Source organism: Felis catus, chromosome B3 (assembly GCF_018350175.1).
Source record: "Felis catus isolate Fca126 chromosome B3, F.catus_Fca126_mat1.0, whole genome shotgun sequence".
Classification (NCBI taxonomy): Eukaryota; Metazoa; Chordata; class Mammalia; order Carnivora; family Felidae; genus Felis; species Felis catus.
Genome location: NC_058373.1, coordinates 29,848,429 through 29,874,624, shown reverse-complemented (window position 1 = coordinate 29,874,624; position 26,196 = coordinate 29,848,429). Strand labels below are relative to the sequence as shown.

The following is a 26,196-nucleotide window of genomic DNA, read 5'->3' as shown; positions in this document are numbered from 1 at the left end:
TCTCAGTGCCCTCCTTACCCTCTGCCTAGGGAGGAGCTTGGTCAGATGCCTCATTTTTGCCACCGTAGCACCTGACATTTGCCCGGGCATATGGGCCTTCATGGATGCTGCCTGTCACCAGGGATGTTGATGCCGACTGGGGTACCCAGTGGTGACAGGCAGGGCATTGTGCAGGAGGTCAGATTAGATTCTCCCAGAGTATCTTCTAGTTCTAAATCCTGGGGGATTCCAGTGCTGACCTTCACTCCCTTCTCCATCACACACATGAGCCCTCTCCGGCCCATTGTGGGCTACCAGAGGCAGGCAGGAGCAGAAAGGAGCCCTCTTTTTTCTCTGGGAACAGCCTTCCTGTTTCCTTGGCTTCTCTTGGGTCACCTATTCCCAGAAGTCTCGTGACTGCTCTGAACCTCAGGACATTTCCTGTACTGTCATTAAATTTCTGGGCTGTTTGGTCCCCTTGACTGGGTCGTGAGCTCCTTGAGTAAAGCAATACTGAGGTTTACTCCTCTTGCTCGTATGGGGTGGGCCATACAAGTTTATGAATAAGTGAAGTAGCGGTCCTAGAGAAAGCTGTCTTCAGGGAATAGTGACCCTCCTCGGCAGTATCTCTCAAGGTGTGCCCAGTGCAGAAGAACGCTGTGTCCCCCGCCACCCCCTTTGGTCGCGCCTGTTGTGCTGGCAGTGTTGGGGCCCCCACAGTTGAGTGGGGGAGTGCCAGGAATGAGGAGCCACCGGTTCCCATGGGCTCTCTCCCCAACACCCACTCCCAACATCTTTGGCAATGATGGCACCTACTGTAGCCAGAGCAGGGCTTTGGCAGGCCTTGGCCAGCAGTGGAAGTTGTGTTTCTGGGGGCCTGAGAGCCCGGCAACCTCAGGGCCCAGGGCCAGCCTGCGTGGGCTCTGGAGCCCCTACCTGGGTGGGACATGCCATGTTTGATGGAGCGGCACAGGCAGCCGTGCCTTCCCTGAGCCTCAGCTGGGTCTGGGAGATAGGGTCGCTTGCACCCACAAGGCTCCAAGCCTGTCGACTCTGCACTCTGGTCCCTTCACCTCCAGTGGACCCATCACCTATTTCCTCCCCAGACTGAGCTTGGCTCATCCCCAGAATGTTCCAGGCATTCCCACCTCCACCCTGTGCTCACACGTTTACCCCACCCTGATGCTCTTTTCTCTGTGCCCTGTCTGCTACTGCCCTTCTGAGACTCCTTTCCAGTCCCTCTGCCCCCAGAAAGTATGGTCCTCCCATCCCAGGTCTCTTGAGCACATGCTCATCGCCATCCCCCATCCTGACCCCTACAGCCTTCTCCCATTGGCCTGTGTGTGAATGTGTCTCCCTGGCAGTGTGGGAGTTCCCAGACTGGGGCCAGGGCTCTTCTCCCTCCCCAGCAGACCTTGCGACAGGACTGGCCCGGGCCTTAGTGATAACACTGGAAGTAAGTGAGCTCTGCTCCCCCGGACTTCTCCATTCACTCCTTTCCCTCATCTTGGACGATGTACTTGGACACAGGGGCAGGAGAAAGAGTGAAAGGGACCCTCACAGACTAATGAGAAAAAATGCACTCCTTTATTCCCTGTGGGAGAGACTGTTCAGGGAGCCTCCAGCATACGTCCTGGGGTGTAGGCTTGGTCTTAGGGCCCCAGCAAGGCTGGGGCAGCAGTGAGGACTCTGCTGGCCCCAGGGCAGGGCAGGTCCAGGTGGGGGCTGCTGCCCCTTCCTCAGAGCTTCTCCAGGTAGGAACCAGGGACGAAGCCACGCTGCCCATTCCGTTCCACTGTCCACCAACCATCCTCCCCTTCCAGGATGACTTCCAGGATGTCTCCCGCAGAGATATTCAACTCGTCGGAATTCTGGGCAAGAGAATGAAAGTGCATTGGGCTGGAGGGGCCCTTTCAGGGGGGCTCTGGTGGGCACCCCCACCCCAGCAGTAAATGGGAACTTGTCTCCCCGGTGGGCCAGGTCTTCAGAGCCGCACCTGGCCTCCTGGAGCCACAAGACGAGGCTGCTCTGGCTGGGGCAGCCTCCGGAGACATGTAGGGTGTGGGGTGTCTTGTGGGACTCGGCCTCCTGCCCTCCCTGGTTTGTTATTTTTAGGCCTTCCTCACCCTGAGGCTTCTTCCCCCACTTTCCCCCCTGCTGCCCACTCTCCCAGCTCTGCTTACACAGGTGTGTTCGCCACGCTCCGAGCCTTCTCAGGCGCACCGCACACAGCCTCCCCACTGCTGCTGAGCCAGCCCCTGTCACGCAAGCACACTCCCATTCTCCTGGCCTGTCCCCCCTCTGACCGAGAACCAGGCTTTGGGAGTCTGCACAGCCCAGGGCACAGCCTGCCTGCCCCGAGGGGATTCTTGGCTTCCCTCTGTGTGGACTGAGGGGGGCTCTACAACATCCACCAAAGCAGGGAGCAGATTGGACTCTCAAGGATCTCAGAGCACCCGTCCTATGGCCTCTCGACCCATCCTTTCCCCATGGACCTCAGAAGACCAACCCGAGGTCTCGTTCTTGGCGCCTGTGGCCCCAGTCTGAGGGCACAGAGTCTGACCCTTGGTCCGTCTCCTGCAGGTTGCCCCAGGTGCTGTCAGCGTGCTTGCACATGCACACCCAGGCACACAGTGTCCGTGAATGCCTGGACACCGCGTGTGTGTGAGAACAGTTTCGGGCACAGGCCCTCGTACCCGTTCCACATTTGCTTGGCAGATACACAGCCACTGCCAAGTGCTGGGTGCTATTCTAGGGGCACACGCCCCAGCTCACTCCACACTCTGGCCTGCCTGTGCCTGCCTGAGGAGAGGGGGTGAGGGCCTCACCTGGGCCGTGTAGTCGTAGAGCACCCTGTAGCCCTGTGCTGGCACGCTTGGGGGGCCCGGCGCCTCCTGCACCGTGATGGCAGAGTAGACAACCTCACTCCGTTCAGGGGTTGGGGTCAGGGTCTCTGTGGAGGCGGAGAGCAAGGTGAGGCTTGGAGCCTACCCCTTTCAAAGGCAGTGATCCCGGAGGCCCCCCTGGCACGGAGCTTCTCCTGACTTGGCTCCGCCTCCCCCCAAAAGCAGTTAGAGAACCCGTCTGTGCCACAAAGGAGTCCTCTCCTTTCCCCTGGGCTCAGTTGCTTGGGGGCCCCCACATCACTCCCAGTAACCTGCAGAGGCTGCCAATGATGCGGTCTTGGGACTTCCGTGTAGCAGCCCGGAGAACCTGGGGGCAAGAAGCAAAGCAGGTAGGGAGGGAGAGGGATTCAGCAAAGCCCCAGGGCTGGGGCCATCTGGCCTCTAGGCACAGAGTGACATGAGTGCCCATCAGGCCTGAGGGTGGTCCTTCCCCTGCCTCACCCTCCTAAGCCTCCTCAGCCTGCTTTTTGCAGGCTCTCCTCACTGCATTCCCAAGGCCCTGAGCCCCCAGACTTCTCCATCCTCCTTCTAACCCCCACAGGTGAAGGGGCTGCCCTCCAAAGTTCAGCCTGCTTGGGCCTTGCTGGGACCTTCACCTGCCTGGGCCCAGTCAGACCTCCTTCCTGCGCTCCACCATGACCTGGCCAGCCCAGCCACTCCCTGACCATGGGAAGTAGGGACTCCAATGTACATATGAGCACTAGGAAGCAGTGCCAGGCTAATTCACCCCTTCCCTTGTGCCTGGCTCATGCCTGGACTGAGCGGCAGCCATGAGGGTTTGCTGCATAAAAAGACCAGTGCCAGCAAGAGGCAGACCCTGGGGGCATTGGGGAGACAGACGTGGGTACCCACAAAGCAGGCAGTGCTGAGGGCTGTGTGAGTAGAGGCTGATGCTATTCCTAGCCTCTGGAAAGGCTTCCAGGTGGGGTTGAGTCCTGAAAGACAGCTTTATTTAAGTTTATTCATTTATTTTGAGAGAGAGAGAAAGAGCAAGTGGGGGAGGGGAGGGGAGAGAATCCCAGGCATGACCTGAGCTGACGTCAGATGCTTAACTGAGCCACCTAGGTGCCCCCGAAAGAAAGCTTTAACAGACAGAGATGGTGCAAGGCATAGCCTGTGAGTGGCTGTGAGGTGCAAGGGGGCTGCCCAGGATACATGCCCAGGATAGAAACACATGGACATGGGTGTGTGGACCCGGACTGATGATGATACGGGCTGTGCAGGTTCAGCACCAATGACAGAGTCCTGCCCCTACCCAGAGTCAGGGTAAAAGTCGGCAGGGTCGTGGCTGGGAGGAGCAGAGCTCATGGAGGCTGCTGCCCATTTCCCCAGCTTTGTTTATACCTGTGACACTTTACTCACTTCCCGGCCACTGGCCCACCCCTCCTCAGCTGTACGTGGCTTCTAGCTCTCCCCCGCTTTGGCTCCTGCCCATCCCCTCCAGTAGCCAGGCCTCCTCCACCTGGTGGGACCGCTCTCTCATCAAGGCACCCGTGTCAGTCCTTTCTTGACGCTGTCCCAGGTGAGCTTTCCCATCAGGTGTTTAAATGACCATCTGTGCTGAGACCCAGGTCCTTCCTAGGGTTGCAGGGAGGCCTGAGTCCCCCAAGACTACACTAAGACTGTGAGGGTGTGACTGCCCTCCCTTGGGGCCTTTGCTTTCTCACGGTTCCTGGAGGGGCATGCTGTGCCCCTGCTCTGAGCACAGGCGGTCACTCCCTGTCTCCAGAGGTGTCCCACAGGGTAGGCTTCAGGAGTTCCCGAAGCCTCAGAGATAAGCTGTCCTCAGGGAGCTGAGAGGTCCATCAACCCCATCCTCATCCTTACCTACCTCCTGAAGGCAGGGCCTTCTCTGCACGAGGCTGGATGGAGAGAGGGCATCACAGGGGCCTCGGGGTGGGAGTGGGGCACAGGCACCACATGAAACCCACAGATGCAGACTCCTCCCACACACACACAGGGCACGTGGCCCCCTCAGGAACTTGGGTGCTCTCAATGAGCTGTCACCATTGTCACCTAAGGCCTGAACCAAGAGGGTCTTTGGATTCTGAGTCTGACCCCAATGATTTCTGGGCTCTGGACCTGGAGAAGGTGACTTGTGCAGGTGACACAGTGATGCATGGCACTAGGATCCTCTGCGGCCAGGCCAGGGAAGGGGCCCTGAAAGGCCTGGGGAATTCTCCCAGAGCACTGTCTATAAGGTCTGCTCTTGTGTCCTGATCCTGCACGAGCAGGAGTGTCACTACCACAGCATGACAGTTCAGGGTACCAACCCAGGCTAGCAGCAGGGCCCAAGGGACAAGGAAGCCAGCCTGGGGCCTCCCTGGAGCTCTGAGCGCAGTCACCGGCAAGTAAATGGGGTGTGATTATTTGCTTAATGTCTGGGTCCCTTTGGACTGAAGGTGTCATGAGTCCAAAATGAGGCTGTCCTGTCCCCAAAGAATGCCCAACACCTAAACCCAGCACTAGGCCCGCAGTAGGTGCTCAGTAAATACACGTGGGAGAAACACTTGGAGGAGGAGGGGCCGGACCCACTTCCTGGCACTTCCTCAGCCCCATCTGGCACCTCACCTCTTTATCACACCGCAAGATGGTTGTACGCCAGGGCTGCCGGATGAGGGCGCGACCTCCCGATCGTAATAGTTCTGGTAGGGCACCGGAGCTGTGGGCAGCAAGCCTGTGAGGCCCAGGGTGACCGAGGGCAGGGCAGGCGGGACCTGCACCACCTGATACCCGACTTGTCCCCATCCAGAGACCCAGACGGGGGCCCCACTTACCCACTCTGGCCCTAGCCTGCCTCGGTGCTTGGGGAGGGGGCCTCTCTCACTTTGATGAGACACACCCCACTGTGGGCACCACTGAGATCAAATATTCTGGGCTCATGATTTAGTGGAACCAAACCGGCTGTAAGAAGGCTCCCGCCTCTATTTCCCCTTCTGAGAGTTGTGTTCTTAAGCACTGTGCCATCTCTGCTTCAGAGGAGGCAGCAGGCCAGGGTCCTGACCAGGGGGTTGCCCCATCCCTGACCCCTCCTTGGGGTCTGGCCCAGGGTCCTTCACCCAGAAGGGAGCTGTGAGCCTTGTCCTGGCAGTTGAGGCTCAGAGAACTGGGGCCAGGCCTCTTAGGGACAGATGGGCCTGGCCCCAGAGGCTGTCTACCTGCAGGCCGGGCCTCACCCGGGGGCTCAGTGCCTGTGCTCTTGGCCTGGATGAAGCCATCGATGTCGGCTTCCACGCTGCAGCCTTCTAGCGTCACCCGCACCTCCTCGTAGAGCTGGCAGTGGGCAAGAGCAGAGGCTGAGGGATCAGGCCTCACCTTGGGGCCTACCCTCTTCAAAGCCCTGCTCCTCAGTGGGTGTGAACTCTGGCCAGGGGCCTCCACCCCACCAGCCTCCTCACGGGCCCTGTGCGCACAGCTCAGTGCCTGTATTTGGGGGCCTTGGCGTGGAACTGAGAGGTCAGAACCCTGGCTGACAGCTTCTTCTACTTCCTGAACACCTATTGTGCACAAGGTCCTATGCAAGGGACTTATCTCACTCCTGTCCTCTGAAGAAGACACCACTTTCCCCATTTTATAGATGAGGAAACTCAGAAAGGGGAAGAGATTTGCCCAAGGTTGCAGAGCAAGAATTCAGTGTAGCCAGGCTTTGCATTAATGAGAGGATCCAAAGCCCCCATTCCTTCCTCTGCCACAAGGAGACCACCAGTCCATGGTCCAGGCAGAAGGGCTCAGGCAAGTAACAACAGTGGGCATCAGGGAGTCTGGGCTGCCTCAAGAGAGCTCATGGCTCTCAGGCTCCACTAACAGAGGTCAGAGCCCCTCGTGTGGAAGTGGGGGCCCCTCTCTGCTGGGGGAACCCACCCCAACACTCCTGGCATGTAGAGTTCAGTAAGGGGAACCAGGACACCCCAGGGAGCTGGGGGGCAGAGGAGGGACTGGACCTTGGCTCTTACAAGCACCAGGTCTGGAGTAGAGCAGCCCAGTGTCCTCCAGCCTCTCTGCAAACCTCTGAGGGGCAGTGTCAAAGGGCAGAAGCTTCCTTCTGACCCCAACAGGAAGCAGGTGCTCTGTGGCCTTGAGAGCAGAGCCAAGGACCTGGGAGCAGGGGTGAGCAAAGAGGCAGATGCCAGGGTAACCACAACAGCAGTCTTCCAGGCAAGGAGACCAGGGCCTTGTACTGAGTCCCCTGTCCTTTGGGGCTCCAGGGGCAGAGGCTAAGCCCTGAGCTGTTTGTTGACTCAGACGGACCTGGGCATGCTGTTGCCTGGAGTCTGCCCTATCTGCACACCTCCACCCCCAGCTCACTCTCTGCCCCGCCCTGTCCTTAGTCCCCCACCTCATCGTCCTTGACACACTGCAAGGAGAGCTGGTTACAGTGCACCCACAGCGCATTGCGAAGGATGGTCAATCGATCAAACTCTTGCAGCTGGAAAGCCTGCGAGGTGGAGATGGGATGGAGGTGAGAAGTGAGGAGGGGCTCGCAGGGTCAGGCCAGGCTGGGCCCCACTCAGCTACCGTGGCACTGACTAGCCACACGCCCCCCGCCCCCCCGCCCCCCCTGCTGAAAGCCAAGTCCAAAGGAAATGCCCTTCTTGGAGGATCCCCACACCCACCTTTGTGCCAGCCCCTGAGGCTTCTGGTTCCTGCCCTCACCCTTCCTCCAGTCTCCATCACATGCTAGAAAAAAAGCCCTTGGGCATTGTTGTGAGAGGAGAACTGGACCCGGAGTCCTAAGACCTATCTCCCAGGTCTTGTCCACCGGCAGGACCCAGGGAAGCTATGGGCTTTTTCTGAGCCTCAGGGCCGGCTTCAGCAAAAAGGGGTGAAGGATGCCTTACTCCCCATCAGGGCATAAAGCCAGATGGGGAGCTCCCTGGGACAGGGGCCCAGCACAGGGCCTGGGGAGAGAGCAGATGGGTGAATGAATAAAGGAATGAGGCCTTCCTCCACTACTGCCTCACTTTCCCCCATGAAGCAGCTGGAGGGATGGACAGCCTTCTCATTTTGCAGCAGGAGAAGCAGGCCTCTTGCCCACAGTCACTCACCTCACAAGTGGTCCGGTGCTCCTGCTCCCACTCACCCCGCACCTTCTCCAACTGCTCGATGTTCTGCCTGTACACTCGCTCTGGAAGCACAGGTGGTCCTCAGGGAGGTCAAGGCCTAGACACCCACCCCCAACCTCCACCCCTTTGCTCCCTCAGTGCCCCTGCACAGAGTGCCCTCCTGCCCCAAGTCCTCGGAGTCCCTCCTCCTGCCTCAGAGAGACCTGCCCTGGCTTCTGGTGCCTCATCCAAAAGCCTGTCAGGACCACTTACTCTGGTACTGCTCTTTTTGGAGGTGACTCTTAGCTCCCTGCTGTGCTCTGAGCTGCCCAGGGCTGCAGTAGAGCCCACACCTCAAGATCAGAGTCCAAACCTTTGCCACCCCCAGGTCCTACCCTCTCACAATTTCTAGATGGGAAACTGAGGCTTGGAAAGGGCAGCATTGAAGGCGGGGGTGGGGGGGGGGGTGGAGCAGGGGAGCTGTTGAGTTGGAACCCAGCAGGCTGGGTTCCATGACCTCCGTTCCCAGAAATCTGAGGGACACCTATCTGCCAGCCAAGGCAGCAGCTGGGTTCTGGGAGAAGCAGAGAAAAAGGGAGAACATTTTCAGGGGGCAATAGGGGTGAGCTCTCTGCCCTAGGAGGTGTACCAACAGAGATGAAGTGTGTTGGGAAGGTTCTGGCATCAGATGAAGGATAGAGGAGACAGAAACCCAGAGAAGGCTGTGTGTGTGTGTGTGTGTGTGTGTGTGTGTAAGAGAGAGATGATGAACAGGTCTGTCTCCCATGATGGTGGTTGTGAAAGTCCTGGACTCTGGAGCCAGATAGACTGGGTTGAAATGCATTCACCACCACTTCTTGGCTGTGTGGCCTTGGGTACGTACTTAACCTCTCTGTGTCTCAGTTTACTCATTTGCTTAAAAAAAGGATTCAACAGTGTGGCCAAGCCACTCAGCCAGCTGTGCTGGGGGCTAACCTCACCCACCAGCACACCTGCAGCAGCTGCAGCCAAGCCTCTCAGCTGACCATGCTGGTGGCCAGTCCTGCCCATCAGCAAGCCTGCAGCAGTCACAGCCAAGTCACAATAGGAGGACATATGCAGCCCACACAGGGGATACCTCTAGAGTCCTGGTTCTAGTGACCAGGAAGGATTGTCATATTGGGACCCACAAGACATACATAGCTGACCTACCTAACACATAGAAACAAGCACAGTCAGACAAAATGGAGAGATAGAGGAATATGTTTCAAATGAAAGAACAAGACAAAACCTCAGAAAAAGAACTAAATGAAACAAAGATAAGCAGTCCACATGTTAAAGGGTTCAAAGTAATAGTCATAAAAATGCTCACCACACTTGAGAGAACAGTGGATAAACTCAGAACTTAAAGAGATAGAAGATATTAAAAAAAGAACCAAACAGAGCTGAAGAATGTAATAACTAAATGAAAAATACACTAGAGGCAATCCACAGCAGATTAGGGGATGCAAAAGTACAGATAAGGTAGTAGAAAATATCCAAGTGGAACATCAAAAAAATAAGTTTTTATTTTTATTTATTTTTAATTTTTTTATGTTTATTCATTTTTGAGAGACAGAGACAGAGCATGAGTGGGGGAGGGGCAGAGAGAGAAGGAGACATAGAATGTGAAGCAGGCTCCAAGCTCTGAGCTGTCAGCACAGAGCGCGACACAGGGCTTGAACTCATGAACCATGAGATCATGACCTGAGCCTAAGTCGGACACTTAACCAACTGAGCCACCCAGACACCCCAAGAAAATAACTTTTTATTTATTTTTTTTTTTTAATTTTTTTTTCAACGTTTATTTATTTTTGGGACAGAGAGAGACAGAGCATGAACGGGGGAGGGGCAGAGAGAGAGGGAGACACAGAATCGGAAACAGGCTCCAGGCTCTGAGCCATCAGCCCAGAGCCTGACGCGGGGCTCGAACTCACGGACCGCGAGATCGTGACCTGGCTGAAGTCGGACGCTTAACCGACTGTGCCACCCAGGCGCCCCGAAAATAACTTTTTAAATGAGGATAGGTTATGGGGCATCTGGGTGGCTCGGTCAGTTGAGCGTCTGACTCTTGATTTTGGCTCAGGTCATGATCTCACAGTTCATGAGATCGAGCCCCACATCAGGCTCTGTGCTGACAGCAAGGAGCCTGCTTGGGATTCTCTCTCTCCCTCTCTCTCTGTCCTTCCCTTGTTTGTGCTCTCTCTCTCTCTCTCTCTCTCAAAATAAATAAATACACATGAGCAAAAAGGATAGGTTAGGGGACATCTGGAACATCAGGTGTCCTAAATTTGCATTTTAGGGGTCCCAGAAGGAAAAGAGAGAAGGAAACAGAAAACTTATTTGAAGAAATAATAGCTGAAAACAACCCCACCATGGGGAAGGAAACAGACATCCAGGTCCAGGAAGCACAGAGAGCCTCAAACAAGACAAACCCAAGGAGGCCCACACCAAAACACGTAATCATTACGATGTCAAAAATTAAAGCTAGAGAATCTTAAAAGCAGCAGGAGAAAAACAACTAGTTATATATACACGAAAAACCACAAAGTTATCAGCTGACTTTTAAGCAGAAATTTTGCAGGCTAGAAGGGAGTGATAAAATGCTGACAGAAAAACAAACAAAAAAAACCCTAAAACCAAGAATACTCTACCTGACAAGCAGTATAATCAATTATATCTACAAAAATTGGTCAAGAAATATACAAAATAAAAAAGATGTAAAATATGACATCATACATATGAAATGTAGAGGAGGGAGTAAAAATGTAGTGCTTTTAGAACGTGTTGGAACTTAAGTGACCATCAATGTAAAATAAATTACTCTATTCATAGAATGTTATACATGAACCTCATAATAATCATAAACCCAAACCTATAATATTAACAAAAAGAGAAAAGAACCCAGTCATCAAACCACAAGGGAAGAGAGCAAAACTACAAAAACATCCAGGAAACAGTTAAAATGCCAACAAATGCATGCCTGTCAATAATTACTTTAAATATAAATGGACTAAATGCTCCAGTCAAAAGACATAGGGTGACTGAATGGATAAAAAAACAAGACCCAGCTATATGCTGCCTAGAAGAGATTCATTTCAGACTTAAAGACACACACAGGTTGAAAGTGAAAGGATAGAAAAAGATTCCATGCAAATGGAAGCAAAAACAAAATAAACAAAAACACAACTGGGGTAGAAATACTCCTATGAGGCAAAATAGACTTTTTAAAAAGATGGTAACAAGAGACAAAGAAGGGCATTATACAATGATAAAGGGATCAGTCCAACAAGAGGATGTAACAATTGTAAATAGCCACACACCCAATACAGAGACACCTAAATATAAAAAGCAAATAATAACAAACACAAAGGGAGAAGTACAATATTAGGACACTAACACTCCACTTACATCATGGGTAAATCATCCAGACAGAAAATCAATAAGGAAATGATGGCTTTGAATGATACTTTAGGCCAGATGAACTTAGATATGTGCAGAAGATTCCATCCCAAACCAGCAGAATACACATTCTTTTCAAGTGCACATGGAACATTCTCCAGGATAGATAGATCACATGTTAGGCCACAAAACAAGTCTTAGTAAATTTAAGAATATTGAAATACTATCAAGCATCTTTTCTGATCACAACAGTATGAAACTTGAAATCAATTACAAGGAAAAAATACAAACACATAGAGGCTAAACAACCAATGGGTCAATGAAGAATTCAAAAAGGAAATTAAAAAAATACCTGGAGATGAATAAAAATGGAAACAACGTTTCAGAATCTTTGAGAGATGGCAGAAGCAATTCTAAGAGGGCAATTTATACTAATACAGGCCTACCTCAAGAAATAAGAAAAACCTCAAATAAACAATTTAATCTTACATCTAAAGGAACTAGAAAAAGAACAAACAAAGCCAAAAGTTAGTTGAAAGAAGGAAATAATAAAGATGAGAGTGAAAATAAATGAAATAGAGACTTAAAAAAATCAGAAAAGTCAATAAAACTAAGAGCTGTTACTTTGAAAAGATAAACAAAATTCATAAACCTTTATCCAGACTCATCAACAAAGAAAGAAAGAGAAATCAAAAAATAAAATCAGAAATGAATGCGGAGAAGTTACAACTGACACCAGAGAAATACAAAGGATTGTAAGAGACTACTAGAAAAAAACAGATGCAGAAAAGCCATTTGAAAAAATTCAACATCCAGTCATGATAAAAACTCTCAACAAGTGGGTTTAGAGGGAACATACTTCACCATAATAACCCACAGCTAACACCACAGTCAATGGTAAAAAGTTGAAAGCTTTTCCTCTAAAATCAGGAACACAACAAGGATGCCCATTTTTATTCAGCATAATATTGGAAGTCCTAGCCACAGCAATAAGAAAGGAAAAAGAAATACCCAAAATGATATGGAAGCAGTAAAACTGTCACTGTTTGCAGATGACATGATACTATACATAGAAAACCCTAAAGCTTTCACCAAAAAACTATTAGAACTAGTAAATGAACTTAGTAAAGTTGCAGAATACAAAATTAATACACAGAAATCTGTTGTGCCTCCATATACCAATAATGAAGTAGTGGAAAGAGAAATTAAGAAAATAATCCCATTTATAATTTCACCAAAAAGAATAAAGTACCTAAAAATAAATTTAATCAAGGAAATGAGAGACCTGTACTCTGAAAACTAAGGCATTAATGAAAGAAATTAAAGACAACACAAATAAATAAATGGAGATAGTCCATGTTCATGGATTATAAGAATTAATATTATTAAAATGTCACACTGCCCAAAGAAATCTACAGATTCAATACAAACCCTATCAAAACACCAACATTTTTCACAGAACCAGAGCAAATCCTAAAATTTGTATGGAACCACAAAAGACCCCAAACAGCCAAAGCAATCTTGAGAAAAAAGAACAAAGCTGGAGGTATCACAATCCAGACTTCAAACTATACCACAAAGCTATAGTAATCAAAACAGTATGGGACTGGCACATAAACAGACCCATAGGTCAATGGAACAGAATAGAGAGCCCAGAAATTAACTCATGTGTATATGGTCAACTAATCTATGACAAAGGAGGTAAGAATATACAATGGGGAAAAGACAGTCTCTTCAATAAATGGCATTGGGAAAACTAGACAGCTACATGCAAAAGAATGAAACTGGACTACTTCCTTATACCATACAAAAAAATAAACTCAAAATGGGTTAAAGGCCTAAATGTAAGACCTGAAACTATAAAAGTCCTGAAAGAAAACATAGGCAATAAACTCTTGGGTGTCAGCCTTAAGAGTACTTTTCCGGATCTGCTTCTTCAGGCAAGGGAAACAAAAGCGAAAATAAACAATTGGAACTATATCAAACTAAAAGCTTTTGCACAGCTAAAGGAAACGATCGACAAAATGAAAAGACAACCAAATGAATGGGAGAAGATAAGGGGGTGATACTCAAAATACATAAAGGACTCATACAACTCAACATAAAAAAACAATCTGATTTAAAAATAGGCAGAGGCCTGAATAGACATTTTTCCAAAAATGACATACAGATGACCAAAAGACCCTTGCAAAGATGCACAAATCATTAATCATCAGGGAAATGCAGATCGAAACCACAATGATATATCACCCCATACCACGCAGAATGGCTAGTATAAAAAAAAAACAACAACAACAACAACAAGAAATAACAAGTGTTGGCAAGGATGCGGATAAAGGGAACCTACTTGCACTGTTGGTGGGAAGGCAAACTGGTGCAGCCACTCTGGAAAATAGTATGGAGCTGCCTCAAAAATTAAAAATGGAAATACCAATTCAGTAATTCTACCTCTGGGTATTTACCTGAAGAAACTGAAAACACGAATTTAAAAAGATATATGCATCCCTGTGTTTACTGCAACATTATTTACAAGAGTCAAGATGTGGAAGCAACCTAAGTGTCCATTGATAGATGAATGGATAAAGAAGATGTACAATGGAATATTACTCAGCCATAAAAAGGAATGAAATCTTGCCACTCATGACAACACGGATGAACTTAGAGGGTTATGATGCCAAGTGAAATAAGTCAGACAGAGAAAAACAGATGCCATATGATTTCACTTTATGTGTGGAACTTAAAAAACAAAACAAACAGCAACAACAAAAAACAGATATAGAGTCATAAAAATAGAGAACTGGTGGTTGCCAGAGGGCAGGGGGTTGGGGGATGCAAAATAGGCGAAGGGGATTAAGAGGTGTAAACTTCCATTCATAAAAGAAATAAGTCACAGGGATGAAAAGTACAGCAGAGGGAAGAGAGTCAATAATAGTGTAATGACACTGGTGACAGACGGTAACACTTATCATGGTGAGCACTGCACAATGTTTATAATTGTCGATTCACTACGTTGTACACCCGAAATTGATACGATATTGTAGGTCAACTATACTTCAATGGAAAATCTAAAAATTTAAAAGAGATATAATTAGAGGTGCCTGGGTGGCTCAGTCAGCTAAGTGTCTAACTTCGGCTCAGGTCATGATCTCATGGTTTGTGAGTTCGAGACCCACGTTGGGCTCTGCGCTGACAGCTCAGAGCCTAGAGCCTGCTTCAGATTCTGTGTCTCCCTCTCTCTCTGCCCCTCCCCTGCTCACACTCTGTCTCTGTCAAAAATAACATAAATAAATAACATAAATAAATAACAAATAAATAAATAAATGGGGGACGATTATAGCAGTCATCTCATAGGACTGCTGTGTTGTGCAGACTGGTTGAAACATGCAAAGTACCAAGAACAGTCTTGGCAAACGGGAGAACACCAATGTTTTTATTTTACTTGCATGATCGTGTGAGACTGGTAAGCATATGACTCTGTACAGTCCTGCAGGAGTGTGTGTCCCCGGGGTGAGGAAAGTGTGGGGTGGGGCAAGGGACAGACCTATCTGGGCTGCCATCCCAGGGCAGAGGAAGTGGGCCAGGCCGCGTACCTGCCTCCGTGGCTGAGTCCTTGCACTGCTTGGCTTTGTTCTGGCTCTGAGGAGACAGAGGAAAAGCAGTGCTGAGCTGGCCCCAGCACTCGGGCTCCCAGCCTTCCTGAGGGGCTCTGAGGTGCTTCTATCCCACCCTTCCTGAGCCACCCAAGGGGACACTTAGGAGCCAACTGTGGGCAAGTTCTACCATTTACTCCAGCCTCACCCCACAAAGGACCACAATCAAAAAGCGTCCAATTAAAAAAATAAAAATAAATGCATAACCCGTGCAGATACATGTGAAAACTGGATATGAAGATCAGAGGGAGAAATATGGACTGGGGCCAGGTCCCATGGCCCTGGCCACCTCTGAACCCACCAGCTGGGACGTGGGCCCTGCCCTTACCTTGTTGCCCCTAATTCACCCACAGTTCTCTGCCCTTTGTGGGCCTCAGCCTTCCTGTCTGTGCAATGGCTGAAATATGTTCTTGGGCCCTGGTGCCTCTGATGCCTCACCCTGGCCCAGGGGCCAAAACAGTCAAGATCTTGGGTTCTGGATGACCTGGGTGTGTATTCTTTCTTTATTCTTTCTTGGATCTGACACCTTGGACAAGCCACCCACTGTCTCTGGGCCTCGGTTTCCTCTCTGTGGCATGGGTCTCCTGAGCCTGTCTCCAAGGGTTATGTGAGAGTTAGCTGGCCCTGTCTATGTCCTGAGATTCCAGGAAACCCATTCCACAGATGGGAGGATGGTAGTTCAGAGAGGAGTAAACAGATGTTCCAGATGTGGACCTTTCTTGGGGTGTCTGTGGCATGCCCTCTTTCCCTCCCTGCCCTGCTCCAGCCCTGGGTGACACCACATGGCCTCAGTGGCCCCACGCACCTTCTCCACTTGCTTCTGGTGGCCATTGGTGCTAATGCGCTCAAAGGCCTGCTCGGCATCATCGGCGTCCCGGCACTTCTGCTCATATGTCTTCTTGGACTGCGGGTGTGGAGAAGCATGACTGGGTGGGGGGGGTGCGGGGGGCACCCAGAGTGAGGCTCCCTGAACCCAGCCTCCCTTCTCCCTGTCGGGGACTGTGGGTGGACTGGGGGCCTCCTAACCAGGGACAGGGATCTGGTGGTCCAGAATAGAGATGGAGAAGGGAGTTTTATTTCCAGGCCCTGTCCAGTCTCTTTAGAGACATGGTCACATCAAACCACTAGCAGGTCCCTGAAAATACCATGCATCTGCACGATGCTGGCCTCTGCATATTCTGTCCCCTCTTGCCGAACCTTTTTTCTCCTTTTCACTCAGTGTCCTAGGGGACACAGCTCAGGGGTCCTTTCTCCCTCCACCCCCAAAGTCCCTAGCTAACAGTATGGATCATCCCGTGGGCCACTTCTGGGACTGACCACCAGCCCATCAGTCAGGAGCCCCCCAAGGGCAGGGCCTGCGTCCATCCACATGAGTCCTTGGCTCCCTGCTCAGCCCCAAACACCCAACAGGCGATGGTGTGTGTTGTTGGGCAGGGGTTGAGGCAAGCCCTGTCCTAGGGGCCCAGCCCAGGGCTCCTGAGGTCCATATTGTGAGTCCTCCACCCCTCCAGACCAAAGACCCTCACACTCACATCCATAGCCTTCTTGTAGAGAGACAGCTTGCTTTTCTGGACACGGTCCATGACGGCCTCATACTGCAGGGGACACAAGGCTCTGAGCAGGGGGGCTGCGGCCTCAGGATGCTCCCCTAGGCCAAGAGGACGGGGTGTCCCTGGGATGAGACACAGCATCCCCTCCTGGCTCTGAAGGGAGCAGTGACAAGATGCCACAGAAAACTAGAGCCCGGGGCAGGATGGGCCCATTGTGTCTCTTTGCTGCAGACTCAACCAGGACTTGGTCTCTGTCCCGGGAATACTCGCCCTGCACACACACACACACACACACACACACAGCCCTTCACTCACAGTCTCTGTACCTCCTCACGCTGGTCATACACTGTGTACACACCGGCACACATAGGCACACAAAGTTCCACATGACACACAGAAGTACACACTCACAGGCTCCCATTGCTCCCACCGCTCACGCTCGCACACACAGGCCTTCATGTGCACACTCACAGAGCACCCACAGACACCATCCAAAAGCACACACAAGCCACTCTCCATGTCCCTGTGCACAGCCATAGGCCTGTTCACATAGGTGAACATACACACACCAAACTTTTGCCACTTGTGGGCACACAGGGCCACTGCACCCCTACCTCACCTCCCAGGTTCCTCGTTACGGTAGAGAGAATAGAACTCAGCATGGGCAGCCTCAGCAGGGAGCCTCAGGCCTGCTGCCCAGTCACCAAGGTGTGGGCACACATAGACACTGACACACGTGTACATGCTCACAAGTGAGGACACACGCATGCAGGCTCCCCCCTGCTCCCTCTCACACACGCATGTACGTATGCACACAAGTCCAGGCTATCTCCCCTACATACTACATCCCAGTTCTCCACTTGTGGGGGCTCTGACCACCCTGGGGAAGGTGTCTCTCTGTCTGGAACAGCTTTTGCAGACATTACAGCCCCTCTGGCCACAGAAAAACTAAAAATAGCCAGCCTGGGGCCAGTCTCAGCAGGTGCCCTGCACACATGAGGCAAGTCCCAGCTCAAAGTGGTCACCTGCTTCAGCCCCTTGATGCAGAGCTAGCTTTTGGGGCTGGCTTGGGAGACCAACTGTCCACTCAGGGCCCCAAGTTTAGAATCCTAAAAGCCTGAGACCCCGGGTGGCTGGCTGGGCAGATAGAGTACAGTCATGCTCTATTTCTGTGGCCAGAGCCACTTCTCAGAGCCTGTCGAAGAAGACTGAAGGAGCCCTGCTTGTGGGCTGGATCCCCAAAACTTGGGAGATGCACATACGTGTCCCAACCTGTGAGAGGGAAACTGAGGCACAATGCACAATGAGGAGAAGAGCTTGCCTGGGACTCCCAGGCCCAGCCTGGCCTTAGCTACGAGCTGGCAAGCCCTCCCCTTCACAGCTCCATTTTGTGGGCCTTTCCATTTTTCAATTCTTCGGAGAGTTTGCAAAGATCCTTCATCTCCAAGCGAGAAGTGTTTCTGTGTGCTGCTGGCCTGTCCCATCCTGTCCAGGTGCCACCCTCATCACTAAGGCCTTGTGAGGCTGAGCACATGTCCCCAGCTGCCTTCCCAGCAGCCATGGGCTCAGCCAGTCAGAGAGTCTCCAGCCTGGGAGGAGACCCTGGGACAGAGAGGTCACCGAGCCTACTCTCCACCCCACCTCTGCAGCTTCCCTGACAAATAGCCTCCAGACTCTGCTTACATATCTCCCTTGATGGGGACCTTACTTCCTTTCCATATAGTCCCTCCATCTGGGGACAGCTATGCGCTACCCATGGAGGAGAAGTACCTTTGGATGCCGAGGTCAGCATGACACCCCTACCCCCATCTCCATGCAGGATCTGTGGCTCCTCTCAGCCGGGCAGCCCTACAGAGTGGCTCCAGTGACTAACCACCAAGTCTGCCTTTGTCCTAGACAAACAGCCTTGACCCTTCAGCTCAGGACCAGTTTCTGGTGACTCGGACTGCCTCCTTTAGATACCCGCAAACTCTCACGGAACTTCTACAGTCTATTATAGTAGGCTAATCAAAAAGACCAGTGCCTTTCCCTCTTCCTGGCATGAGACGCTCAGGAGAAGACCTCCAGTGGGGCTCTCAGGCCTGCATGCTGGGCCCTCATTCCAGTGGCCTGTCTCTGCCCACACGCATCCCCTCTGCCTTCAAGTCACCCTCATCCCCAAGCCTGGAGTGCTGTCTTCCACCGTTCATTGGCTTCATCTCCAAGGTCCATCACCCGACCACCTCCCACTCGGGGCCCACCCCCAACACCCGCCTCACCTTCTTCCTCTGCTCCTTCTGCCTCTCACGGAACTCCTCGAGGCTTCTCAGCTCCTCACGCAGGGCCAGGGCCAGCTGGATGTGGGAGCTGCCCACATTCTCCATTTCTGGGGGCAGAGCATGGAGGCGTGGAGCCCCGGCCTCCCACATACTCACTCCCGCCTGGACTAGCCCAGCCTCAGCCCCATACCCCCAAATCCTCTGCCAGCCTCAGAGTGCTGTGTGCAGCCTGAGCACCCCACCCCCGCCAGGATCTACCTCCCTCCCTCTATGGGGACAGGGGTGTTCCCAGAAGGTCCTGTCACCCTGCAGCCTGGGGTTGAGGACAGTCGGGACTTACGCTGCTTTAGGGAGTCAAAGGAGGCCCTCAGGGAGCTGTAAGACAGAAAGGCCAGGATTAGAAGAAGGAGGGCACAACAGATCCTAAAGCCCCCACTGGCCCCAGGGACGTTATGTTTGGTAGGATGGCCCTAGATTGCTCACACACACTGACCTAGGCGCAAGGGACCCTCTGGTCAGACCCAGTGACCATCCACTCAGCCCCTTCTGGAAGATGGAGCTTCTCTTTGGAAATGATAAAGCCTTCAAACCTTTCCACTGTGCCAGAATGTTCCTGGCTTCTGCATGTTTTCCAGGCCCTCCCTCCTTCAGCGGGGTCCCTCCCCCACGAAGACCTCACCTGCCTTCAGGATGAGCTGAAGTAGGAAAGAGCAGCATTCAGACCTGGCTTTAGGCAAGTGGCCTGGAGGATGTTTTGGAAGAAGCTGGATGGGGAAGGCAAGCAGGACAGGGATACCAGGGGAGAGAAATGTAGGGTCTTAGGGTAGTATGAGCAGAACATATAGGTGAGGACAGAGAGAGGCTGTCCCTGTCCTGGCTGGGGTGGCTGAGCAGACAGTGGTGACATTTCTGAGAGGGGACCCAGGAGCGAGTACATGACCCATGAGCAGTGTACAATAGGGTGCATTAAGCTTGGAGCTCCTGAGAGAACCCCTCAGAAGGAGTCAGGAGGCAGCAAGGTGGCCATTCTAGAGTAGAGACATGGCATTGTCCACTGCAGAGGGGATGCCAGGGAGGGCAGGAAGGGGAGAGGCTAGCCCGGGCATGGGGGGCGGTGAGGAACATCCAAGGGTAGGGCTGCCAGACAGAATAAATGAAAATAGGGGCGCCTGGGTGTCTCAGTCGGTTAAGCGTCCGACTTCGGCTCAGGTCATGATCTCGTGGTTTGTGAGTTTGAGCCCTGTGTCGGGCTCTGTGCTGACAGCTTGGAGCCTGGAGCCTGGAGCCTGCTTGGGATTCTGTGTCTCCTTCTCTCTCTGCCCCTTCCCCATTTATGCTCTGTCTCTATCAAAAATAAACGTAAAAAAAAAAACCAAAAACAAATGAAAATACAGGATGCCCAGTTAAATTTGAATTTCAGATAAACAGCAAATACTTCTTGAGTAGAAGTATCCCCCATGTAATACTTGGAGGATACTTACATTCTGACCTTTCCTTGGGTCAGAAACAGGACTGGCAGGGGAGAATGCCTCTCTGCAGTTCATTGGATCTCAGGGATAAGGGCCTCTCAGTGGGGTGAGTTCCCCATCCTGGTAGAGAAAGAAGGAGACTCGAAATCCCAGCCTCAGAAAGCAGCAGGGCCTCGGCAGGGGCTCCCTGCTCTGTGCTCCCACATGCATTAGAAGCAGACCCTGGAGCCAGACAGCCTCAGTTCCGTCCGTCTGTGGGACCTCGGGCGAGTTACTTTCTCTGTGTCTCAGTTTCCCCTTTTGTAAAATGAGGATAATAGCACAAACACGATGTTTGTGAGGAATAAGTGAATTAATATGTATAAAGTACCTTGTCGGGACCCGGTTGCTGTTGTGCAACCCTCCCCTGAGCCCACATTTGCACACCCCTGTCCTGAACTTGACCTGAGCTGGCCTCTAAACTACCCCACGTAAGAGCTTACCAGTTTCCCCACTTATCAGGAACCTCCCCAGTTTTGCTTTCAGGTAGGGGTTCTCTTGAGGTAGCACCATAGGCTGGGCTCCCTTCTCACCTCCCCAAACCCCAAGGCAGGAGGGGCAGCCTGTGTTCACCAGCAGGTGTGTGGGCATGGGCCCATGGGTGCCAAGTCTCCAAGTGCGCAGAGAGACGGTGTGCAGGCATTGCAGACTGGACCTAAGGTGGTACTTGTCTGCTCTCTCAGGGGTAAATATCTCGGCCTGAGTTAACTCTGTCCCTTAACCAAGGATGCAAAGTAAGCTGTAGCTCCTTCTGCACCTGGAGGCTCGGTCAGTCGAGGCAGAACGAGAAACTGGGGCCAGAGTGTGGCCAGGCTTGCTGTGGTCACACAGAGGCAGCAGCGAGTCACCCAGGCTCTGGCCACATCCTCTGCCGCTCTCTACCCAGCCAGCCCTGTGCTCCCCTCCCTGCCTCTCTGCCAAGTGGCACGCACGCCCCCTGGTGGCCATATGGCCTCATGACGCCCGCCCGGGACAGCCCTGGACTCTGGCCCTCCTGCCAGGGTCCCGCAGTCCTTGCAAGGCAGGCTTTCCAGGGGGCTCCCTCCTCTCATTGGACAGTTAGGGAAACTGAGGCCAATGAGGATCAGCAACCTGGTAGAAGTCACGGGGATCCAGGCCTAGAAGAGAACTGTGTGGGGTCTGTCTCGTCAATGCCAGGCCCCTTGCCCTAAGCTAAGCGGATCTCAAAGGGTGGTCTGAAGACCAGCCACATGACCATCAGCTGGAAGCGGGTTGGAAATACGGATTCGTGGGCTCCACCTTAGTCCTCATGAAGCAGAAACTCCGGGGTGGAGCCCAGCACCCTGTTTTCACAAGCCTCCGGGTGCTGATGATGTACATTCAAATGTGAGAATGGCTGGCCTAAATTATTTAATCCTCACAGCTCTGCCAGGGAGGGTCTCATCCTTATCCGCATTTTACAGGTGAGAAAAACAAGCATCAGCGAGGTGAAGAAAGTGATCCACGGCCACACAACAGGTAAGATGGCAAGGCCAGCCCTCTGCTTCTCACCAGAGGAAGGAGGGGTGACTGCCAGGGTGACCCCACCTGCCCTGGGGATGAAAGGTCAGGACTCTTCTCTGACTGAATTGATGCCTTGCCGATGGCTACACCTCCAACCCCTCTGCCTACCCACACACTCATGTCCTGCCTCAGTCTCTCTATTCACGGTGAGAGCCTCTCCAGACTCAGTGGGGCCCCTCCCCCACCACCAGCCCTCACCCACACCACCTTCAGGCCCCAACTACTTCACGACCACATCTCCTGCCAGAACTCAGGGCCTGAACACCCACAGCCTGGTCTTCACCTCTTTTTAGATCTCACGGCTCACAGACACCTCAAGTGCAGTGTCCAAAACTGGACTCAGCTCCCCACAAAACTCTGTTCTCAGCAAGGTTCCCCTCTCAGCAAAGGCATCGCTGTACCTGGCTGTACACACCAGAGACCAGGAGTCATCCTTGTCTCTACCTTCTCCCTCCCCCTGCACTATCTACCTTCTCACCTCCTAAATCTCTTATCCATCCACCTCACTGCCGCCACCCTGGCCCCTGCCTCATCAGCTCCATGCCTCCAGCTTCACCTATTAGGCCTGTTTTCTAGGCTACCTGGTCACCTGGCCACCCACCCAGTTCCTTCTATTCGCCATGTTCATTCTTGCCTCAGGGCATTTGCACATGCTGATTCCTTATGTGCAACATCTTTGCAGGTCTTCTTCTTCTGTCTCTTCTGGGCACTTGTCCCTGTTGTCACCTTGGGGTGATGCATTGAGTATCTGTCCCTGCACTGACCTGTGAGGCCACTAGACAGGGGCAAGGGCTGGTTCTCTTCCCCACCTTGTCCCCAGGCTTGTAGTCCAGGGCAACAAATTCAATATTTGATAAATACCAAGTCCTTTCTCAATCCCAAACCTACCCTGACCCACCCTCCTTGGCCCATGGCCCTGGGGTGACGGTAAGGAGTCACAACCTCCTGGGACAGCTGGTCCTTCTCCCTACACCCCTCCCTGCCCCCCAGAATGGATTCTGGGAGCCCCTGAGTCCATAGCACTGCCACATGGACATTCTCCGTTCCCACCCAGCACAGTCCTGATGGTGACAGAATCCATTCTCGTCTTGGGCTCCTGTTTGTCTGCCAGCTTGCTGCCCCTTGGGGCTGCACGGATGAGGCCACCCTCGTTCTACCTGGGACAGTGGGGTAGGGTTGCAGGCTATGAGCCCTCCATGTTCCCTACCTGCTCACCTCTGGGCTGTGGTCCTTCCCGTCCAGCCCCACGCATTCCTGGTGCTGGGGATCTTCCAGCCACTACAGCTCCACTCACACAACAGGGCCCAGGACACCACCTCTCTTTCTTGGCCCCAGACTTTCAAGAAGGTAGCCTCTGTTCTATGGGGGAGGGGATACTTCACTGTTCTTGGGACCAGAGGCAGCCCACTGTGGGTTAGCCACAATTCTCCCTTGGAGAACAGCCTTCATCTCTGATCTTGTGAAGGACTTGGGGAGCATTTGAAGTTTTCCTCTGCTCCATGAGACCCAGAAAAGATGGCGTCTTGTAGCTTGCCTCCCTCTTGCCACTAGGACCTCCTAGAGTTTCTCTTCTATTGTGTCTCTCTCTTGCACGGTAAGGGCGGGGCCCCATGCAGGCCTCTATCCTGTGTTATCTGCCACCAATGTCCTCATGTGTGACTCATCCCATTGTCCTTTTTTTGACTTGGCTGTCAGGACACAGAGCCTGAAATGCCATGCTCAAACACGGTCTAAATTGCCAGTGTAAACGTGTCCTTCCATATCCTCCCCACCACCTCATACCCCTGCCTAGACATGCCTACCCCTGCCCACCTACTGGCCAGGAGGCTCCTGCCTCCCAGCTTACAGGAGCAGACTCTTCTCACCTCTGTGCTGGAGGCTGGGCCTCACTGAGCTGGTGTCAGAGGACCCCTGATGGGAACAGGGCCTGCCTCTCTCCCTCTAACACCAACAGCATGTCTTGATTTTCTGAGCTCCGAAAAGAGATCATGAAAAAAACCAAAAAACAAAACCGCTTCTGACAGGAAAAGCACAGCATTTTAGGCAGTGGCCAAACAGTGAGGCGGGGGCTCAAATTCTCGGCCTTTGAGGAGCTATCCTGGCCTGCGGTAGCTGCCTAGGGGCTCACAGGAAGTTGGCCGCAGCCGTTTCAGCCTTGATTTCCTTCCATTTCCAGAATGCCTGCCCTCTGCAGCTGCTGGGAGCACGTGGCACCCCAGCACCCCACCCGAGGCAAGATGAGGACTGGACAGGGGAGAAATGAGAGCAACCAGCAGAGCAAAGGTCTGGAGGCTGGAAGGGAGAGTCCAAGCGAACTTTCTGCAGAGAAGGACATGGAGTTTAAGCTTGGATAAGCTTGGATAATGGATATCAATGGATAAGCCCTTCACTCATTGAACAAGGTCTTTAAAATGCATTGAGAGGGCTTGTGGGGATCCCTTAGTTTGGGGACTGGGTCTCATATGTGTGTTCTCCATTGCCCCTGCCCAGGAGGTGTTTGCTGAGTCCGTGTGTGAAGGAGGTGAATGTTAGAAATTATTTAACGATGGGGGAACCTCTCTTTAATGTATATGGCTGAGCCTCCAGGCCTGAGAGAGGTTTCTGGCCAGGCTGAGGTCAGAGGATAATGCAGAAATGCTGCATCTCTGGCAGCAGAGGTCAGGGAGACTGGCCCACTCTGCTGTCTTTGCTCTCACTGGGCTTCTTCTGGGGTCACTTAACCCCCCAGCTTTTGTTCTCCCCACTTGCTCCTGCCCAGCCTGTGCACCCCCCAGCCCTCTACTTGCCCTCCATAGAGCTAAGAATGAGCATCTCACGGGACCCAGGAGGGTTGGCCGTGGGGAGGCTGGGAGCTCCACCCTACCAGGGGATGGGCCCTAGAGGATGAGCCGCCAGCCCCATGCTGAATAGCAGGCCATTCCCAGGTGCAAACCTCAAACACAGCCCCCACAAGTCTCCATGAAAACAAGGAGGTGACCCATGTTGTCATGGCCACCCTTCACTCTCCCCACAAAGAGCCCTCCAGGTTGGTAGGGGACAGGGTGACCTGGTCTAATCCAAGACTCTAACAGTCACACAAAGCTGAGTGTCTGGGAGGACCTCCTAGAGGAGGTAGGGCATGAGAAGGCCCTAAAGGGAGGCTCTAATGCAAAGGATTGGGAAGGTTCCGCTCAGTGTGTTCGAGTCTGGCTTCAGGGTGGTAGGACCATTTATTTTACATTATTTTTAAATTCTTGAATCCTCCTAACCCAGCATAGGGCATGACACATAGTAGGTGCTCCATAAATGCTTGCTGAATAAATGGATGGATGATGGATGCTTGGCCCCCAGTTAAAGAAAGGAATGACTGAAGAGTCTTACTAATCCTAGTACATGCCACATGGCTCAATAGCAACACTTATTGAGCACCTAGTATGTGCAGTCAGCTGAGCTGGGAGCTGCATAGGGCATGACTCTGAGGGAGGCAGCAGGTGAACTGAGATGGGTTCAGCTCCTGCCCCTGTCACCCACTGGCTCTGTGTGTCTTGACCTTGCCCACCTTCAGCAAGGTCTCTGACATCTCCCCTCTGTCTCTGTCTCTCCCAGGAGGTGCCCTCCCCAGTCCACCCTGTTCTGACCATCTAAGCCTAATGGTGAGCTTGGGGCCCTGCTGGCTCTCCCCTACCACCCCCGCCTGCTCTGTGCACATCCCTGTGCACAGGGATGTGGGTTTTATTTCTGCTTTCCTGCTGCTGGGCAGACTGACCCATGGAGCCTGGTGTTTCCGGCCTAGGCTCCAGCTCCTCCTTGGTGGGCAGCAAGGCAGACCTTGACTCTACCCCTTGCTCTGGGCTGGGACTCTACCACTGATGCTCCCACCTTAGATGAAGGCTGACCCTCCAGTGATACTGGCTTCTAGCTTTCTGGGCCAGGGAGGGGCTGGGCCTCAAAGGAAATGGTCTAGACCACCAAGTTAGGCTTCTCAGCCCTAAACTAAATAGGGTGAGCCCAACTTATCTGACCTACACAGGGGCCGGTAAGACCATAAAGAACCCCACTGTTTATTGAGCATTGCCATGGCCTGGTACTTTCTGCTTGACATCGTGACTCCAGAGCAGCTCCTGGGGGCGACTCCTCTTTCACAGCCCAGCCCAGGAGTCAGCGAGGTGTAGTGACCACCCCACTGCCACACAGTACATGGGGCAGGGCAGACCTAGCCCCACTTGGCCTCTTACAGCCATGCAGGGGATCAGGACCACCTAGAGCGTTCCCCTGGCCACTTCTCAATCCTACAATGGGGCAAGATACTGTGTACCTCCTGCATTTCCCGCAGTCCACCTGGCTCCCCTTCCATTTCGTTCTCTTTTTCAGTGGCTTCTC

The 26,196-nt window shown here is 52.5% G+C and overlaps 1 protein-coding gene across 2 annotated transcripts in view; it reads right to left on the bottom strand.

Moving 5' to 3' along the window:
• Window positions 1-1,544: 1,544 nt before the first annotated feature.
• PSTPIP1 (proline-serine-threonine phosphatase interacting protein 1) overlaps window positions 1,545-26,196 on the bottom strand; it is a 47,008-nt gene continuing 22,356 nt past the window's right edge. For both annotated transcript variants that reach the window (XM_011282986.3, XM_011282985.3), the window contains 12 exons: window positions 19,146-19,180; window positions 18,806-18,912; window positions 16,530-16,592; window positions 15,803-15,901; window positions 14,938-14,983; window positions 7,931-8,010; window positions 7,222-7,320; window positions 6,062-6,158; window positions 5,457-5,547; window positions 3,137-3,192; window positions 2,808-2,932; window positions 1,545-1,850 (listed from right to left, as the gene is read on the bottom strand). In XM_011282986.3, the coding sequence (XP_011281288.1) occupies window positions 1,719-1,850; window positions 2,808-2,932; window positions 3,137-3,192; window positions 5,457-5,547; window positions 6,062-6,158; window positions 7,222-7,320; window positions 7,931-8,010; window positions 14,938-14,983; window positions 15,803-15,901; window positions 16,530-16,592; window positions 18,806-18,912; window positions 19,146-19,180 (1,030 nt within the window). In that variant the 3' untranslated portion in view covers window positions 1,545-1,718. The remainder of the gene's footprint in view (window positions 1,851-2,807; window positions 2,933-3,136; window positions 3,193-5,456; window positions 5,548-6,061; window positions 6,159-7,221; window positions 7,321-7,930; window positions 8,011-14,937; window positions 14,984-15,802; window positions 15,902-16,529; window positions 16,593-18,805; window positions 18,913-19,145; window positions 19,181-26,196) is intronic.